Source organism: Schistocerca nitens, chromosome 3 (assembly GCF_023898315.1).
Source record: "Schistocerca nitens isolate TAMUIC-IGC-003100 chromosome 3, iqSchNite1.1, whole genome shotgun sequence".
In the NCBI taxonomy this organism is placed as follows: Eukaryota; Metazoa; Arthropoda; class Insecta; order Orthoptera; family Acrididae; genus Schistocerca; species Schistocerca nitens.
Window position 1 is genome coordinate 972,209,100 of NC_064616.1, and position 17,083 is coordinate 972,226,182.

General features: G+C 42.9%; 1 protein-coding gene across 1 annotated transcript in view; it reads left to right on the forward strand.

Moving 5' to 3' along the window:
• Positions 1–17,083, forward strand: part of LOC126249508 (latrophilin Cirl) — a 777,653-nt gene that overhangs the window by 316,080 nt on the left and 444,490 nt on the right. Inside the window, exon 4 of the mRNA XM_049951159.1 lies at positions 16,258–16,390. Coding sequence (XP_049807116.1) covers positions 16,258–16,390 — 133 coding nt within the window. The remainder of the gene's footprint in view (positions 1–16,257; positions 16,391–17,083) is intronic.

Consider the following 17,083-nt stretch of genomic DNA (forward strand, 5'->3'; position numbering starts at 1 on the left):
TTTCGCGATTACAGGGAACTGATTTAGATTTAATAGCAGAACAGGCGTGCCCGCTTAGTGTCAGGCATCCCATTTAATTGCGATTCGTTCCGTTGCGATTAACATTCGACGCCCTTCTTCCAAACGAATCGAATGTTTTCATTTTCCTCATTACAGTTAATGCAAGTAGTATTAAGGTGCAAACTGAAATGTCTGTGCTGCTTTAGAACATTCTTTTTTCTGTGTCTTAGAAAACATAGTTTCATTGTGAGCAGAGAGCCGGTGACAGTCTTCACTAGTAGAGAATGATGCAAATATGTCATCATCTTCTCAACAGTGTTAAGTGGATATGGATCCTTCACTATATGTAAGACAGTGGAAGGGGGGGGGGGCGACCCTAAGCTTGTGTACGCGTCTTAACCTGGCCTTACAGCCCTTACACAAAATACGCTACAAAGAATGTAGCGTTCCTATGCACTTTGGTTCGAACCCCGGTTCTTTAAATTTACTGAGCAATCTTTCACATAAATAGCATCTCGCTTTTTTTCTTTTTTCCAATACGGATAGCCAGTCCTGACTTTCATTACGTACTCTGTTCACTCGAAATCAAACATTCACTTCTAGATAAAGGCTACTGCAGGATTTACGTTCCTGCGTGTTTTCCTAATGTCACCTACCAGCCTACGATTACGTCGTCGTCTCGGTCATTTCTTATCTCTTGGAACTCTGTATCTGCAACTACAGCCGCGCGGGATTAGCCGAGCGGTCTTAGGCGCTGCAGTCATGGACTGTGCGGCGGGACCCGGCGGAGGTTCGAGTCCTCCCTCGAGCATGGGTGTGTGTGTGTGTGTGTGTGTGTGTGTGTGTGTGTGTGTGTGTGTGTGTGTGTGTGTGTTTTTGTCCTTAGGATAATTTAGGTTAAGTAGTGTGTAAGCTTAGGGACTGATGACCTTAGCAGTTAAGTCCCATAAGATTTCACACACAATCAAAAATCATCTGCAACTACATCTACATCTAAAATCAAATCTATACTCAGCAAGCCACCTTGCGGTGTGTGGCGGAGGGTACACCTTGTAAAACTACCATTTTCTCCCTTCCCATTCCATTCACAAATGGTGCTTCGGAAGAAAAACTGTGTGTAAACCTCCCTATGAGCCCCAGTTTCTCTGATTTTCTCGTCATTAGTCGTTTCGCGAGATCTATGGGAGGAAGTAATATATTACCCGATTATTCTGGTGTACGCTATCGGAATTTGGGTAAATAGCCTCGCAACGCCTCTTTTCCTTGGTCCATTTCCCTGGCTACACGTGCTGCATATCGCGCCACAAGTCTGTTCCTTAATCTGTTTGTTTTTCTGTTACTCCTAGCTGAATTTCATCTGAAATTACCTTGGATGGGTAAGGACATCCATCACATTGATATCATATGGATTGTAAGTAATGTAGGCTGTATTCCTTCTTTTGCGCTTGCAATACGTCTTTTTTACACCAAACTCGTTTCGCTTTATTTCAAAGCATCTTCAGCGGTCACTGTAAAAGTTTGGTCTTTCTTACTAATCTGTTTGTCAGGAAGGATTAACTTGAGCCCAGGGGTATGTCTTTTGATAACAGCGGCACTATATGTGTTTGGAATTTGAGAAATTTGTTTCTGTTCAGAGTACCTTCAATAAAATATGGACTGATGATGCGATTCTTGTAATGCCCGCACCACGGCCATTGTTTACCCATTTCTCTCTGTCGGCGTGGATTTTCCGATGAACAATAGAAGCTATTGTGAAGATGAGTTGCGGACGGTTTGTAAACAAAATCTTGCAGAGAATCGCCGCATCACTTCGCAGTTTTCGTAGGCAGCATACGGAGAATTTAAAAGTCTTTCCGTGAAGCTGTTGATTAAGCGAAATGTGGATAGCATGAAAGTCGTTCACTTCTTTTGCTGCCTCGTAGTTCGTTGGGTTGTGTTGTGTTGTGTGCTGCCGCTGCTGAAATATTAGCTTTATTTCTCTCATCATCGCTGCTCTTTTTTGTTTTCGTATTTTATTCTTCACACTTTTAGTATCTTGGAATCGGGTTATAACATATCGTGAGGGATTGACGAGATCAGGGTACCATTCAGCATACAAGCGCACCCCTGCTCTATCAGTTGGCGACATGAGCCACTAGATTGGGGCATAGAATGCGAAAGGCTCAATAGCTTCATGAGCAAATGAGCGGTCGCGCGGTTCCAGACTGTAGCGCCTAGAACCGCCGGCTTTCAGATGAACAGTAGAAGCTATTGTGAAGATGAGTTGCGGACGGTTTGTCAACAAAATCGATCGCGACAACAGCAGAGATCAGATTGATGAGCTAACAGCAAAGAGACGCTTGTCGGACCTCTTCCCCTGACAGCAGGACAGTGGTTTTCGGCGCTGTGGTATCGTTACTGTTTGGTGAAGTTCCACGTATATCATGTCGATGAAGTGCTCTGTCGAGGCACTTTTCATAAATATACATGGTGTCCCAGGAGGAATGATCAATATACAGTGATATGACTCGACCGGTCATTCGAAGCAAAAATGTCGAGTAACATCGGCTGTAAAACACATACCTTAAGCCTTTCAGACCTGAATTTTTCCTGGAGGAAGGAAAATTTTTCTTTGTGCTCTAATGCTCTTAGGTGATTTTTTAATGATTTTTAGATGCAAGATTTATACAAAAATGTATATCAGTTTTCAAAATATGCTTTTTACACTTGCCTTCTTTTTATGGACTAAAATAACTAATTTGGAGCTATTGACTGTTGTGATAAATAAACTAATCATTCAATAATTAGCATGCAGAATAACAGTAATAATAATAATGCCCATTTATACAGTGGAATATAACTAACCAACCACTTCCATGCATTCTGACGGTCACGAGCTGCTGCGCTCTGCTACGTTGACTTGTTGATATTTTTATACTGAAGCCCTACAGTTGGCAGCACTTGTACACAATAAAAAAATGGAACATTCACAAATGTGTACATGAGGTTTCACTGTGGAAAAATATTTCTGTTGGAACTAAAAGATAGTGAAATTTAATGTATACAATTGTAGCCAGAGGATCTGAAAGGGTTAAGAGCTTTGAGCGCTTGTTCAGTAGAAATGTTTCGCAGCAGCGAAGATCAACAAGTGCTCATAGCTCATAAGGGATGCATTTGAGAGCCCATGTTCACTTTTTGTACTTCGAATGTTAGTTCCGGGCCGGCCGCGGTGGCCGAGCGGTTCTAGGCGCTCCAGTCCAGAGCCGCGCTGCTGCTACGGTCGCAGGTTCGAATCCTGCCTCGGGCATGGGTGTGTGTGATGTCCTTAGGTTACTTAGGTTTAAGTAGTTCTAAGTTCTAGGGGACTGATAACCACAGCAGTTGAGTCCCATAGTGCTCAGAGCCATTTGAACCATTTTTTTTTGTTAGTTCCGGTCATATCCCTGAACTTTGACCGCTTCTCATGAAACACCATATATACTCTTAGGAAGTCCTTTTATACATGTTAGCTTTATATCACATATACCGGGTTTCCGTCCCGAGGGTCATTTGCAATTTCGTTAATGCGATGTGTAGCTGGAGTCAGCCCACACGAATACTGCTCATCACGTCTTCCATGTGACGCCCAGAGTCGACGGAAACCGTCCGTGTTTTTCCCTTCACAAACGAAACGTTTTTGAAAGCGGAATTTTATAGTCGCATTCGATAGAGCGGTCCCACATTAGTCGAATGCCATATTTGTTTTATCGGTGGGTATTAACAGGACCAATAGAACACGAAGAATATACACTACTCCAGAAGCGATTGGTGGTATACATGTCGATAAAATAGATATCGCACTAGACTAATGTGAGACCGCTCTGTCGCATGGGTACGTAAAATTCCGCTTTAAAAAACACTTTGTTTGTAACGGGAAATAAACGAACACTTTAAGTGGACACTGGGCGTCGCATGGAAGACGTGATAAGCTGCATTTGTTTGTGCTGACTCCAAACAACAATACAAAAATCCACCGGACTACTCTTAGGAGAGACATCGTACATATTAACGAAAACTATGTATTTATTGTATTATTAACTAATTTAACCGTATTGGTATATTGTTACATTAAAATTACAAAATCTGAGTCATAATTCAACAGCTATAAACATTAAAAAGTTCTGGCGTACATTAGAAAACTGGCAACATTGTCCGCTATAATTTAGCACAACCCAAACCGCCGTATATTTACTCGTTGTGGCTTGTATTAGCTGCCTCACCGTGTGTAACCGAGATTAAAGTAACAGTTTGGACTGACATGCTACACCCGTTAAGCACCGTGTTGTCTAGTTTCTCGGTGGCCAGAAATGAATAAATCTGCTACTCGCATCAGCCACCACGGTAGCTTTTGTGTTGAAATGGCCGACCTTTCCACATTTATTGAGCTGAAGCATTTTAGGAGGTGTTTGTTTGGTACAGACGCGCTCGTTATGCTGAGAGGTTTCCCGGCCTCGCCGCACCGACGTCTGCAGGAGGTAGAACGGCGCATCTCGCTGATTACCCTCATTAACCTTTCTTCCACGCGGCAAGTCCTCGCAGAACGCAAAGGTTGAACGCCTAAATGCAGAACGACTGCCGTTCTTTCATTCTTTAAGTCTGTGTTTATCGCACTCCTAATCGTGCTGGCTGGGGCGGACATCTGTACTACTCTAGAAACGAAAGAGAGAACTTCGAGACCACTGGCATTTCCTTGCGTTGCGGAGACTTCCCAGTAATCGTAGTAATGTTCTGCGCTTACTGCAATGGCGTCTAAAACCGAGAAATGAAGTTCTGCCGTGATTGTATATTAGTTATTTTTCGAAAATTAGTAGGGAGAAGACGTTACTTATTCGTACTTTTGAATTCTTGGGCGTCTGATTTTTGGAGCTTCTGATATTAATAATAGTAAAAAAGAAGCAGGTCGATGTAGATTGAAACTTTTTGTAGGGACGTGAGGCGTGCCCGGATAGTTCGCGTGATAATACTACTAATGAAAGGCAATGGTCGACGTTGTATTTCCAGTACAGCATATAGTTTTATTCTTTTGATAGGATTTAACTATTAGAAAAATAACTTCAGTGTACTAAATTTAATTATGTGATGGCATAATACATTTTTATCATACCTTCGATCCTAACCGGACATGAAATGCACAATTTCGCTGGTCGGGTAAATGTTACAGGTATCGTGGTTTCGTATGACTGGCTATCTTTTTCGGCGGTTCTTGCCCAGTCGATCAACCAAGTTTCGAGCTTACCACAAATGCGTCATGATCTCTTGTATACATAAACATTGTGTTTTCCCATGACAGATAATCTGTATTTTAATGAGACAGAGGATAGTAAATTCGTCTTTGTTACTCGCTGTAGGTTGGTCGTTGAACCACAAGCGAGAGAAATTTTAATTTGTATCTTTTATCGGGCACGCCACAAACGCGGCTCACGTTACTAAATGGATAAACATTGTCAGACATGAGGTGAACCTCTGATTACCAGTTCGATGGTTCATACACGCAAAGATACAGTGGATTTCCAGGTTGAAGCCTTATTAGTATCCAACCGTTCCTATGTGCGTTAACAATGAAGTGTGCTTAGCATTGACGTACCCTTGTACGAGAAGTGGTGAACTTGCGAAGCCCTCAGTATTAATACGAGTAGTGTAAGGCTTTTTCAGAGTCCGTCATCGTTTCTATTCCACCGTTGTTTCTTCGGAAGCACTATATGAGGAAACGGGTTCTCAAATTGTATTTTTGAGAGGTAGAAGAGATTCGACAGATGCTGAATTAGTTACAAGGGCTACTTTCCTTTTTCATCTACATCTACATTTATACTCCGCAAGCCACCCAACGGTGTGTGGTGGAGGGCACTTTACGTGCCACTGTCGTTACCTCCCTTTCCTGTTCCAGTCGCGTATATTTCGCGGGAATAACGACTGCCGCAAAGCCTCCGTGCCCGCTCGAATCTCTCTGATTTTACATTCGTGATCTCCTCGGGAGGTATAAGTAGGGGGAAGCAATATATTCGGTACCTCATCTAGAAACGCACCCTCTCGAAACCTGGACAGCAAGCTACACCGCGATGCAGAGCGCCTCTCTTGCCGAGTGTGTCACATGAGTTTGCTAAACATCTCAGTAACGCTATCACGCTTACCAAATAACCCTGTGACGAAACGCGCCGCTCTTCTTTGGATCCTCTCTATCTCCTCCGTCAACCGTATGTCACGTATCCCACACTGATGAGCAATACTCAAGTATAGGTCGAACGAGTGTTTTGTAAGGCACCTCCTTTGTTGATGGACTACATTTTCTAAGGACTCTCCCAATGAATCTCAACCTGGTAGCTGCCTTACCAACAGTTAATTTTATGTCATCATTCCGCTGCAAATCGTTCCGCAAACATACTCCCAGATATTTTACAGAAGTAACTGCTACCAGTGTTTGTTCCGCTATCATATAATCATACAATAAAGGATCCTTCTTTCTATGTATTCGCAATACTACATTTGTCTATGTTAAGGGTCAGTTGCCACTCCCTGCACCAGGTGCCTATCCGCTGCAGATCTTCCTGCATTTCGCTACAATTTTCTAATGCTGCAACTTTTCTGTATACTACAGCATCATCTGCGAAAAGCCGCATGGAACTTCAGAGCCTCCGATCGATCGCAAAATGGGAATCAAGGTGAAAATCAAAATTAATTTATTTGCAACAGTTCTCTACATAGTCGCCGTTCCTACTTAGACATTTGTCGTAGCGTCGTACCAACTTCCCAACACCCTCGTGATTTCGGCCAATTGTGCACGCTGGTCTGCAGCTCGTTATCTGTGCCAACATGCTGCCCTTGCTCGAAAACGCTGCAGGAGTGTCTTCGTTACGTCTACAATGTGAGTCCGAGAATTGTCATGAAGAAGGAAACGCTTGACAGTTATGCACTTAACATTTGGCGGGGACAATATTATTGTTGACGTCTTTACACGCTCACTTCGCGCTCAGAACTGAAAAGTGCGACGTGATGCGATAGACGGGCGCACAAGAAACTGTACAACGGTTTACCCGATTTTCACTGTGGTTTTAATTTCGCCACCGATCGGGGGTTGAAAATGAAGAAGTAAAAAGCTCATTTTGATTTTGTATTCCGCTGCAGCGGTGGTGCGACGACAGTAATTTGACAGAGAATGGGTACAAACTGCAGAAATGCAAGTGCTCTTTGAGCAGGGAGAACGTTAGGTTGTTGTTGTCTGTTGCGTGCAGCCTTGGCGCCCACGGCTAGCGCTGTCTCGTAATATCATCTCCCGCTGGACACTGCAACCAAGTACTTACGTGTGCACATAGTCAGCACACGCAGCTGCATTGTGTTCCGTGTGACTGAAGCTCATGCACTTTGTTTTAGTCGCTTTATCCTGCAGAATCGAAGACAGCTGTATGTGTTCGAGAATATCATCGCACTGTGTATCCTGCTCGTCAGATGTGTATTTTACTGTCGTTCGTTTATAGACACGCGATTAAGTTAATACGCCACGCAGCTAAGTTTTGACGCAGACCAATTTCGTTGAAACGGCACTTTTTATACGTACGAACGCGTAATGGTTTCTTTTGGGATGCGGAGACAGTGGCTCTACTGGAAATTGTGAACCGTGTTTCCCCAATCTATAGGATTTACCGTCCCTTCGACTACGATTTAATTAGAGACGAAACGCAAACCCTGATTGGGAAAGGACAAGAAGGGAAATCGGCCGTTTTCTGTCACTCAATTTAAAGAAACTACGGAACACGTAAATGTGGATGGTGAGGCAGGGATTTGAACGGCTGTCTCCAGAATGTCTGCCGGGAGCCGCAGAGTCGGTCGAGACGCGGCTTCTGTCGCGATGAAGAGATGCGTGCAGTCCGTGCGCGGAGAACACGTGGAAACAATGGTCGCGGCCGCGCACTAAACACGATAAATGTGTGTTAGGCGCGGTAATGGTGGGGAACCGGTTGCGCGGCCTTGATCTGCTACCACCACCTGCTGGCCACTTCCCTCTCCTCCCGTCCTCTTTCTCGTTTTACTGCCTCAAATGCGGGGTAACGTTCCGCGCTGCTCGGCTGCCACCGTACCATCCTCCCGCATATCGAATAACCGTACATTGTTTACCCACAACCGTTCACACTCTGTACCAGGGAAGTGGACTGTGAGAGTACAAGTACAGAACCGACAACAAAGGCTTGTAGCAAGTATCTCTGTGCATAATCAGGTACCTATAATGCTAAACGCACTTTACATTTTATCTAACAAACGGCTGAAGGAAAACATCGCACGTAAATATCTTTTTTACCTCTTATCTGCTTCTAAAGTGCAGTAGATGATACTGAACTTCTTAAAAAATGGCGTTTGCCATAAGAGTGAGGCTATTGTAACGGTTAATACAAGGTCTCCCGATGTGAGGGGCGTTGAGTTTGAACGTCTCGCAAGATGTATTTCTGTCTCTTCGCTTTCTTTTGGAATTTAATTTGTGTTGCACAGAATTGAAATTTTTGGAATGGAAACGGTCATTGTAGCAAATCTATACTTTCTGTTGACTAAACGATTGCGCTTTTAAAGAAACATGAGAAGAATTTTCCCATTTGTGGTCAGAGTGCTCAACGAAGTCCAATTGCGACGTTTGATAATAGATCCTAGCAATGATACTTGGTTGGGAAAGATCTCAATAACGTAACTTTTTCAAGAATTTGAATAAAAACAATAGATAGATGGAGAATAAGTACTTGCACAACGTTTGTAACGATAACACTCCGTTCCATAGAGTTTTTACTGTCACGAATGCGAAAGTCTATTAAAATCCAGACAAATGAAAAAACTGCAACTCCTACATGGCCTTATTTCTATGAGTCTGGAGTAACCTACTACTTGTAAACATAAAGAAACAAGAGAACCAGTCCCCTATAGACGCAAATACCTAGAATTCGCCACCAAAGGCTTTGTTGTCCACCAGGAGCGACGTGAGAGAATGAAAAATTTTTTCTTTTATCTGGAGTATAGCTACAGAACAGACTAAAGGTGTTTACAAAACAGAAATCAGATTGAGTGACGGATTTGTGAATTCCACAATTGCCAAATCCCACACCAGTATAACATCAGTTATACACGATTAATTAATAAGCGTTACGAATAATTAATAAAATCGTTACAGAAAGCTACAGATATTTTATTGAGATATATCTTAAAACGTGCCCGTATAGCCGTGCGCGTTAAAGCGTCCACTTCTGGGGCAGGGAGGCGCGCCGGCCCTGCTTCGTACGAGAGTCGGTTTGCCGGCCAGCCTGGATGTGCTTTTAACGTTTGGGTACCAACAATGTAAAAAAAATTATAATTTTTCACAAAACGAACCTTTATCGTCGTAGTACGAAACGAATACAAAAAGAAACTGGCAACAAGTAACCGGCCGGCCGGGATGGCCTAGCGGTTCTAGGCGCTACAGTCTGGAACCGCGCGACCGCTACGGTCGCGGGTTCGAATCCTGCCTCGGGCATGGATGTCTGTGATGTCCTTAGGTTAGTTAGGTTTAAGTAGTTCTAAGTTCTAGGGGACTGGTGACCTCAGAAGTTAAGTCTCATAGTGCTCAGAGCCATTTGAACTATTTTTTGAACGAGTAACCAATTAATTAACGTAAGGAGGTGATTTCACTTTAAAACCACTGGGACGTACAGTTTACTACCAACCATCAGATTACGGGATATATTTGAAAGCAATTTCACATTTTTCTTTGACACAGTCCCACATCGAGGAACGTAATGAAATCGTAATGCCTAAAACAAATTGTAGTCCTAAATAACAAGCGAAAATGTGTCTAAAATTTAATAAATTTGTAGCAGAAGTACGTACTGCTCCAGTGGCTTCGTTTCGAAATCACCCAGAAAAGCAGTAGTACAAACTCAAATTTACGTTACAGTAACTTGAGATATACTTACTCCCACTGTCAGTGATCTCCTCAATATGATCACTATAAAAAGAAACACACGTCACTGACTCCCACAATCACGTTGCACATCTGCGCGCCGACTGTTGCATTCGCTATAAGTGACAGCTATAATGTACTGCATTCGTACAAGTACTTCAATGTACCACTAGCTGTCTATCTTGCAATAGCATCGGTGGTTTCATGTGCAAGTGCACAAAATTAGCAAAATGGCGGTTTCTGGCAGAAACCACTGGTGGTCAAAGCGTTACGGCAGTTTCCCACATCTCAGTAGGTGAATACCAGGCATTTAGAAAACTTTCTCACACTTGAACATAGAATTTACTAAACACTCATAGAGAAAGGGGTACACCCTGATTCCGTCCTGCGAGTGGGGGGTGGGGGTGGAGAGGAGACTGATATTGACCTTTGGCGGTCAGTCACCTTAAACCGATAATCAGCAGCACGAGCGGGATATCTTAACAGAAGTTTTGACATCTCTCAAGTAGTTCATTTTCGTTTTCAATTTAAAAATCAGCCTTACTTGTCCAGTGAAATTAATGTACTGTCGTCCAGTTTAATTAATTGGTAACAGTTGTACATTTCATCTTCGCTCGAATGTTAAAACGTGTATTATTCATCCGGATATTCATTGGGATCGTATACTTGCCCTCGCAAAAATGTCAGTAGCGCATATTATGAAGCGTTAATGACAAAGGTAGAAAAGACTTGGCCGGTGTGTCGTGTGGCAACCCTGGAGAGCCCCTGCTCAACATTCCGTTGTACGCTAGTACTCAGTCGCGCCATCATTCTTCCTCGCGGCCCCCCTCATTCCCATCGCGTTCATTTGTTTTGTGACCTCCGATACAAATCACGATTTTATTTATTTTTCAGCTTATTACATCCGTTTGTACTTTCTGTTTTTCAGTCAGCAAGGAAACGTTTGGGTGAAAGAATAAGGCTAAAATATTACCCGGGTGTCAATTTTTGGAGGCTTTAGATGGACGTGAGTTGACATTCCCCATCGCTTTCAATGAACTACTGTGGCTTCTACAAGACTCGTTCATTGGTTGTGTTTCAATTTTTAATACATATGACGAAGTGGCAGCACGTACACATCGTTTATCTCACAACTTGTATCCTTCCTACATCTAAATTTTCGCTAGTATTTCGTAAGTAACAGAAAATTCAAAGTGCCCTAGTATCGTTTCTATCTTGCCAACACCTGTCGTATGAATTTAGAGAATTCTGCACAGCAAACACAACTTCTGTCATATCGGAACTTCGTTAATTCCACCGTCCCTGACGTGACTGGAAACGTATTAAGAGGAAGTTATAGCTTCTTAGTCCGGCTTCGAAACTTTTAAAAATAAACTTTACGCGGTGCAAAATATCTTTCTTCGTACCGCAGGAAATGCGTTGAGCATCTGTCTCGCACATCTTAAGCAAATACGTGAGAAATCGCGTAGATCTACTGCGAATATTTTCTATCATCAAACACGGTGAAGGCCCCAGACTGACTACCAGTCATACGAGAGATAAGTGAACGATCTCTTTTATTGGTGAGTTATATTTCTTCCAAATCTCTGCGCACGATTCACGCTGTTAAAATAATAGGCATGTTTAAAATTATTTATGTTTCGAAGCAGTGCTCAACACAAGAAACCAACACACCCACGGGAGCTGACGGCTTCCGTGCGATGAATAAAGCTATTATCGCCGATCGCAAAAAGTCACCGAGTCGTCTACAAAATGAATCGCGTAATTTTATTTCATTAAAAAAGAGTGATTGTGTGTTCCCGAGTATGTTGTTTATTTGGGAATTATTGGCCGCGGCGCAGCCCCCGCGCGTTTGATAAATATTTGATTGCGCGTCATGGCGCGGCACTTGTTATTCTAAGCGCGGCCGCGAGTCATGCGTTCCCCGCAAAAAGCGATTGTTTCGTGATCCTCATCTTAATTTGGCCGCCCAATTATTCCGTTCCGGCAACGCGGTGCCCGCCGAGGCTGCGTGTCACACTGCCTCGTAATATAGGCAACAAAAGGTTGCCCACTAGTCGTGATGCGTAAGGAGAGAATTGTTTACCGCACAGTGATTTTGTCATCTGCAGCTCACCACGCTATGCTATCTTGTGCAGCTCTCTTCGTGTCTGCACTCTAAATCCGATTGACAGCCCCTACAATTTTCATCCCCCGCCGCACTTCCTTCCATCACCAAGTAAACTATTCATGCCTCAGGATTTCTCCTCCAAGCATGTCCCTCCTCTTAGTCATGTTGTGCCATAAAACACTTCTCTCGTCAATTAGATTGAGAGTGTATCTTCATTATTTACCCAAGGCAGCGAGGTGATCTTGAACTCTTTTGTTGCATTACATTTCAAAAGCTTGCCTTGCCTTCTCTTCCTATCTCTACTGTTTATCGTCCACGTTTCATTTCCACACACACTACAGTAGAGAAGGATACTTTTGTATTATACTTCTTAACACTTAAATTTGTATTCGATGTTAACATCTTAAGAAACGCTTTTGTTGCCATTGCCAGTCTACATTTTATATCCTCTCAAGTGCAATCATGATGAATTATTTCAACGCCCAAATAGGAAAACAAGTCGTTTAGTTTTAGTGCTCTTTTTGGCTGATTAATTCGACTACATTCCATTACTAATGTTTTGCTTTTGTTGATGTTCATCTTATATCCTCCTTTCAAGACATTATCCATCGTTCAACTGCTGTGATGTCTCTGACAGAATTAAAAATGTCTTCTACAAAACAAACACAATTTTTACTTCTTCTCCGTGAAGTATAACACCTTTCCTAAATGTTCCTTTGGTTTCCTTCACTGCTTGCTCAGTGCACATATTGAATAACATAAGGGAAAGTTCACAAACTTGTCACTCCCTTCTCAACTACTAAATCTTTCTCATATCTTTCAAGTCTTTGAACTGGAGTCTGGTTTCTGCACATGTTAAAAGTAACGTTTCGCTTCCTATCGCATATCGTGCTGCAATATTGAAGCAACCAGATTTTTCTTTAATCAAAACTAATTTCTTTCTTCAATGACTTTGGAGAGCCCTTGGAAAGTCGAAATAATAATATCACGTTTGCTAATTTTACAGTGACTTTTTCACAAACAAATAAGAGTATTCCCTAAATATGATGACACGATAGCTGTACAGCCCGAGTTCCACCAAATTACCGAAGGATGCTAAAAGTTCACGTCTTGTCGTCGACATTGTCCTCAAGAGTCGAGGATAGGAAAGAAAATACTGTCCGTTGCTTCTCCAAGAATCCATCCCGAAATTCTCGTGAGACCACGTAAAACTTAAATTTGGATAGGTTTTGAATCCTACTTCTCTTGAAATAAGATTCTGGTGTATTAACCGTATCGCACGGTCCGTTACACGATGCTTAATCCGCAAAGTATGAGAAATTTGCAGTGTATCTATTTGTATATCAACAGACTAAAGATAAAACTGTGCTCCCAAATGTTCATGGCCAATTAGTAATATGGTTGTACTAAATGTTGCCACTGACTACTTCGTTATTGTTTAGACCAGTGTAAGCGGCTCCTTGCCGAGGCGATGATTCATCCATCCCCATTCAGGTTGGTCGCCTTCTGACTGTAAAAATATTTGTAAAACCCAGTATTGCAGTTTAGAGCGTTCGGCGATTATAAAGCGGAAATAATTGCGCTTTAGCACATGTCGAAGCCTAACAAACATCTCACATGACGTAATACAGATCTTTGTTTCATCGCGTTGTGTTCCTGATAACAATTTCTTGTGCATATTGCCATCTTCGAATTGCATTGTGTGTTGTTCGTATTGTGTTCGATATTTGCTCGCATCCGTAATATTGTGTGGGTGTACAAATCTATATTTGTTTTTTGTTTCATATAAAGCTGATGGTATCGTAGCACGGTTCTTCTGTGGACACCTGTCTATTTGTTCCTGCTTACGATCCAGTGGGAACTGCTCGGTTTAAATCCAATGTAAGTCTATTGCCCGTATTCTACTTTATTTCTGGTCGCATCCGTTTTTCGTACTTTTTTTTGCGCGTAATGGAGAACTCCGAAATTTTCGTTGGAGTGGGAGGAAGATTGTAGTACATTGATTTCTTATATGAATGCTCGGTGTTCTTTCGGGCGTGTTCGAGAGAACGTGTACGACGCGTACACAGAACTGCTTCGCCTCGATGGGCAATGAATCCACAGCCTTCAGTGCGGATGCACTTTACTTCGACCTCCTGCGATGAGCAGGGAGGACGCGGACGTCGACTGTTGACAGCTGGCGCTAGGTGGGAGTGTGAGACAGCCCGCGCAACGCTGGGACTGGGTGGCGCACGCACGAGATCCCTTGTTCGAGTCCTGGTCCGGAAAATATTTTCACTCGTCTCCGCTGATTCCGCATCAAATCCTGGTTCATCTAATATCGTTAGTTCCTTACCTTTCCTGTCTCCCTCCTCCAACTTCAATTTACGTAACACTGATTTCTGCTAATATATGTTATTTGTGGTACTTTTTAATGATGTGTAAACACATTTGCGTCACTACTGTTGCATTTTTAGCATTTGCAAAGAAGAATGCTTTAGTCACTAAGAGTGCAAAGCATATTCAGTGGGCCGGCCGGAGTGGCCGAGCGGTTCTATGCGCTACAATCTGGAACCGCGCGGCCGCTACGGTCGCAGGTTCGAATCCTGCCTCGGGCATGGATGTGTGTGATGTCCTTAGGTTAGTTAGGTTTAAGTAGTTCTAAGTTCTAGGGGACTGATGACCTCAGCAGTTTAGTCCCATAGTGCTCAGAGTCATTTGAACCATATTCAGTGGTGAGAAGCAACACCGTGAAAGCAGAATTACATACACATTCCGTGACACGATGTAATAAACCTGAATACCATTTGTCTCAAAAGCTGCTAAAATGGAGTTCTTCATTAGATGCGAGGAAGTATGGAAAAATAAAGTAGTATAGAATCCACCGTGCAATAAAACCAAATATGGAATCATTTACACCATCTATCACGACAGATCGAGCAAAAATCAGCCATAATATGAGCGACACATTTACATTGCATTTCAGAGAGTGCAATACTAAACAGAAGCCGTAATTGGGAACGCAATGCGATGAAATTAGCTTATGTTTACTACGAAACGAAAACAAATATTGAAGCGTCCCCTTAGAAAAATCAATCAATGAATGACTGTGCTGATAAACCTCTTACGTTATTTGCCTTTCAAACAGCTGAGCAGAACTGAACGTACTCAGACATTACTCTCTTTAATTATTCTGATCTACACTAAACTGACACACAATATTTTTAGCGCAACGCAGTCTGACTTTCAATAATCCCTACAAAAGAATGGCCCAGACTAACAATAACCTTTACCTATCATGAATCACTTACCTCACAAAAATCTTCATTACTCCTCACAAAAATCTTCATTACTCGAACTACTGCAAAACAGTGAGTGCCAATACTGCCAGCTAAATAAAAGATTCTAACTACTGAAGGCACTAACTACTGATAGGCATAGTTAGTAAATGAAAGATTTTGATAGAGAACAAACAATGTATTTACCTGAATAGTGTTCAAAAGTCATATATATGTGCGGATGGATATGTGTGTGTGTGTGTGTGTGTGTGTGTGTGTGTGTGTGTACATACCTGTCCTTTTTTCCCCCTACGGTAGGTTTTTCCGCTCCCGGGATTGGAATGACTCCTTACCCTCTCCCTTAAAACGCACATCCTTTCGTCTTTCCCTCTCCTTCCCTCTTTCCTGATGAAGCAACCATTGGTTGCGAAAGCTTGAATTTTGTGTGTGTATCAACATGCCAACGCTTTCGTTTGGTAAGTTACATCATCTTTGTTTTTAAAGATTATATATATATATATATATATATATATATATATATATATATAATCAGTTCATGACATCCAGTCTTACAAATTTACTCTCTTTGATAGACACACGTCCAGATCATCCGCTCTCATAACTCCGCCATCTCTCTCCCCACATCCACCACTGCTGGCGGCTCACCTCCAACTGCGCAACGCTACGCGCTGTTAACAGCCAACTGCCCAACACTACAATAGCAAATTCCAACAATGCAAACCAGCCACAGACTGTACACAGCAGTCAGTGATTTTCATATAGAGCGCTACATGGTGTTACCAACATAAAAACCTAAACAGCCTACTTACAATATGACAGACTTTAAAGTACCCAATAAGATAATGATATGATGGCTTGGTACCGTTGCAGCGCTCCAAGTGACGTGCAGCGAACCGAGCTCCGTGTATGAGTTTGAGGCTACATGTGATGGTTGTATGTTTCAGAAGGCGGCGGGGATGATGCGGCCGCTGAGGGTGGCTCCGACGCAGCTCCCCCTCTCCCTCCTGCTGCTGCTGCTGCTGCTGTTCCTGGCATTGTCAGCGCTGCCTGTGCAGGGCAGCGCGCGAGGTGGAGGAGGTGAGTACTCCAAAATACACTCGTCGGCCTTCCCCCACAATCGCTTGGCTCTGACTTTACGAATTTATGGAACTGGCTGTGGAATTCCTAGGCACACGAACATTCTAATGCGCTTCTAGAGGGTGTACTGTTTCGTGGCAAATGGGATCGTCCCTGGTCAGAGGACCTGCCGATGACAGTTACGTGGCATAAAAATAACTCGATGCCGCAACAAAGGAATGCACTTTACACCATCGAAGTGGTTGAAGGTACTGTGAAGGTGGTGAAGCGATTGTTGTAGTCAACACGTTGGTTGTACAAGTATCTGCAAAACAATGAAAGGACCACAGCAGATTGGCAGAAGGCAGTGTTTTGTTTATACGGGTGGTAGGGGCACAACGGCACATATTTCTATTGCCGGCCGGTGTGCCCGTGCGGTTCTAGGCGCTTCAGTCTGGAACCGCGTGACCGCTACGGTCGCAGGTTGGCATCCTGCGTCGGGCATGGATGTGTGTGACGTCCTTAGGTTAGTTAGTTGTAAGTTCTAGAGGAGTGTTACGTCCCATAGTGCTCACAGCCATTTTTGAACATATTTCTATTGATAGTGAGGACAGTGTACTGAACAACGTCACATCAGCAGACTAATAATCACAGCTGTTACGAGTAGTATGTTTTTAGGTTCATTAATACCTCCGGGTGCCTACGGTCTTGCCG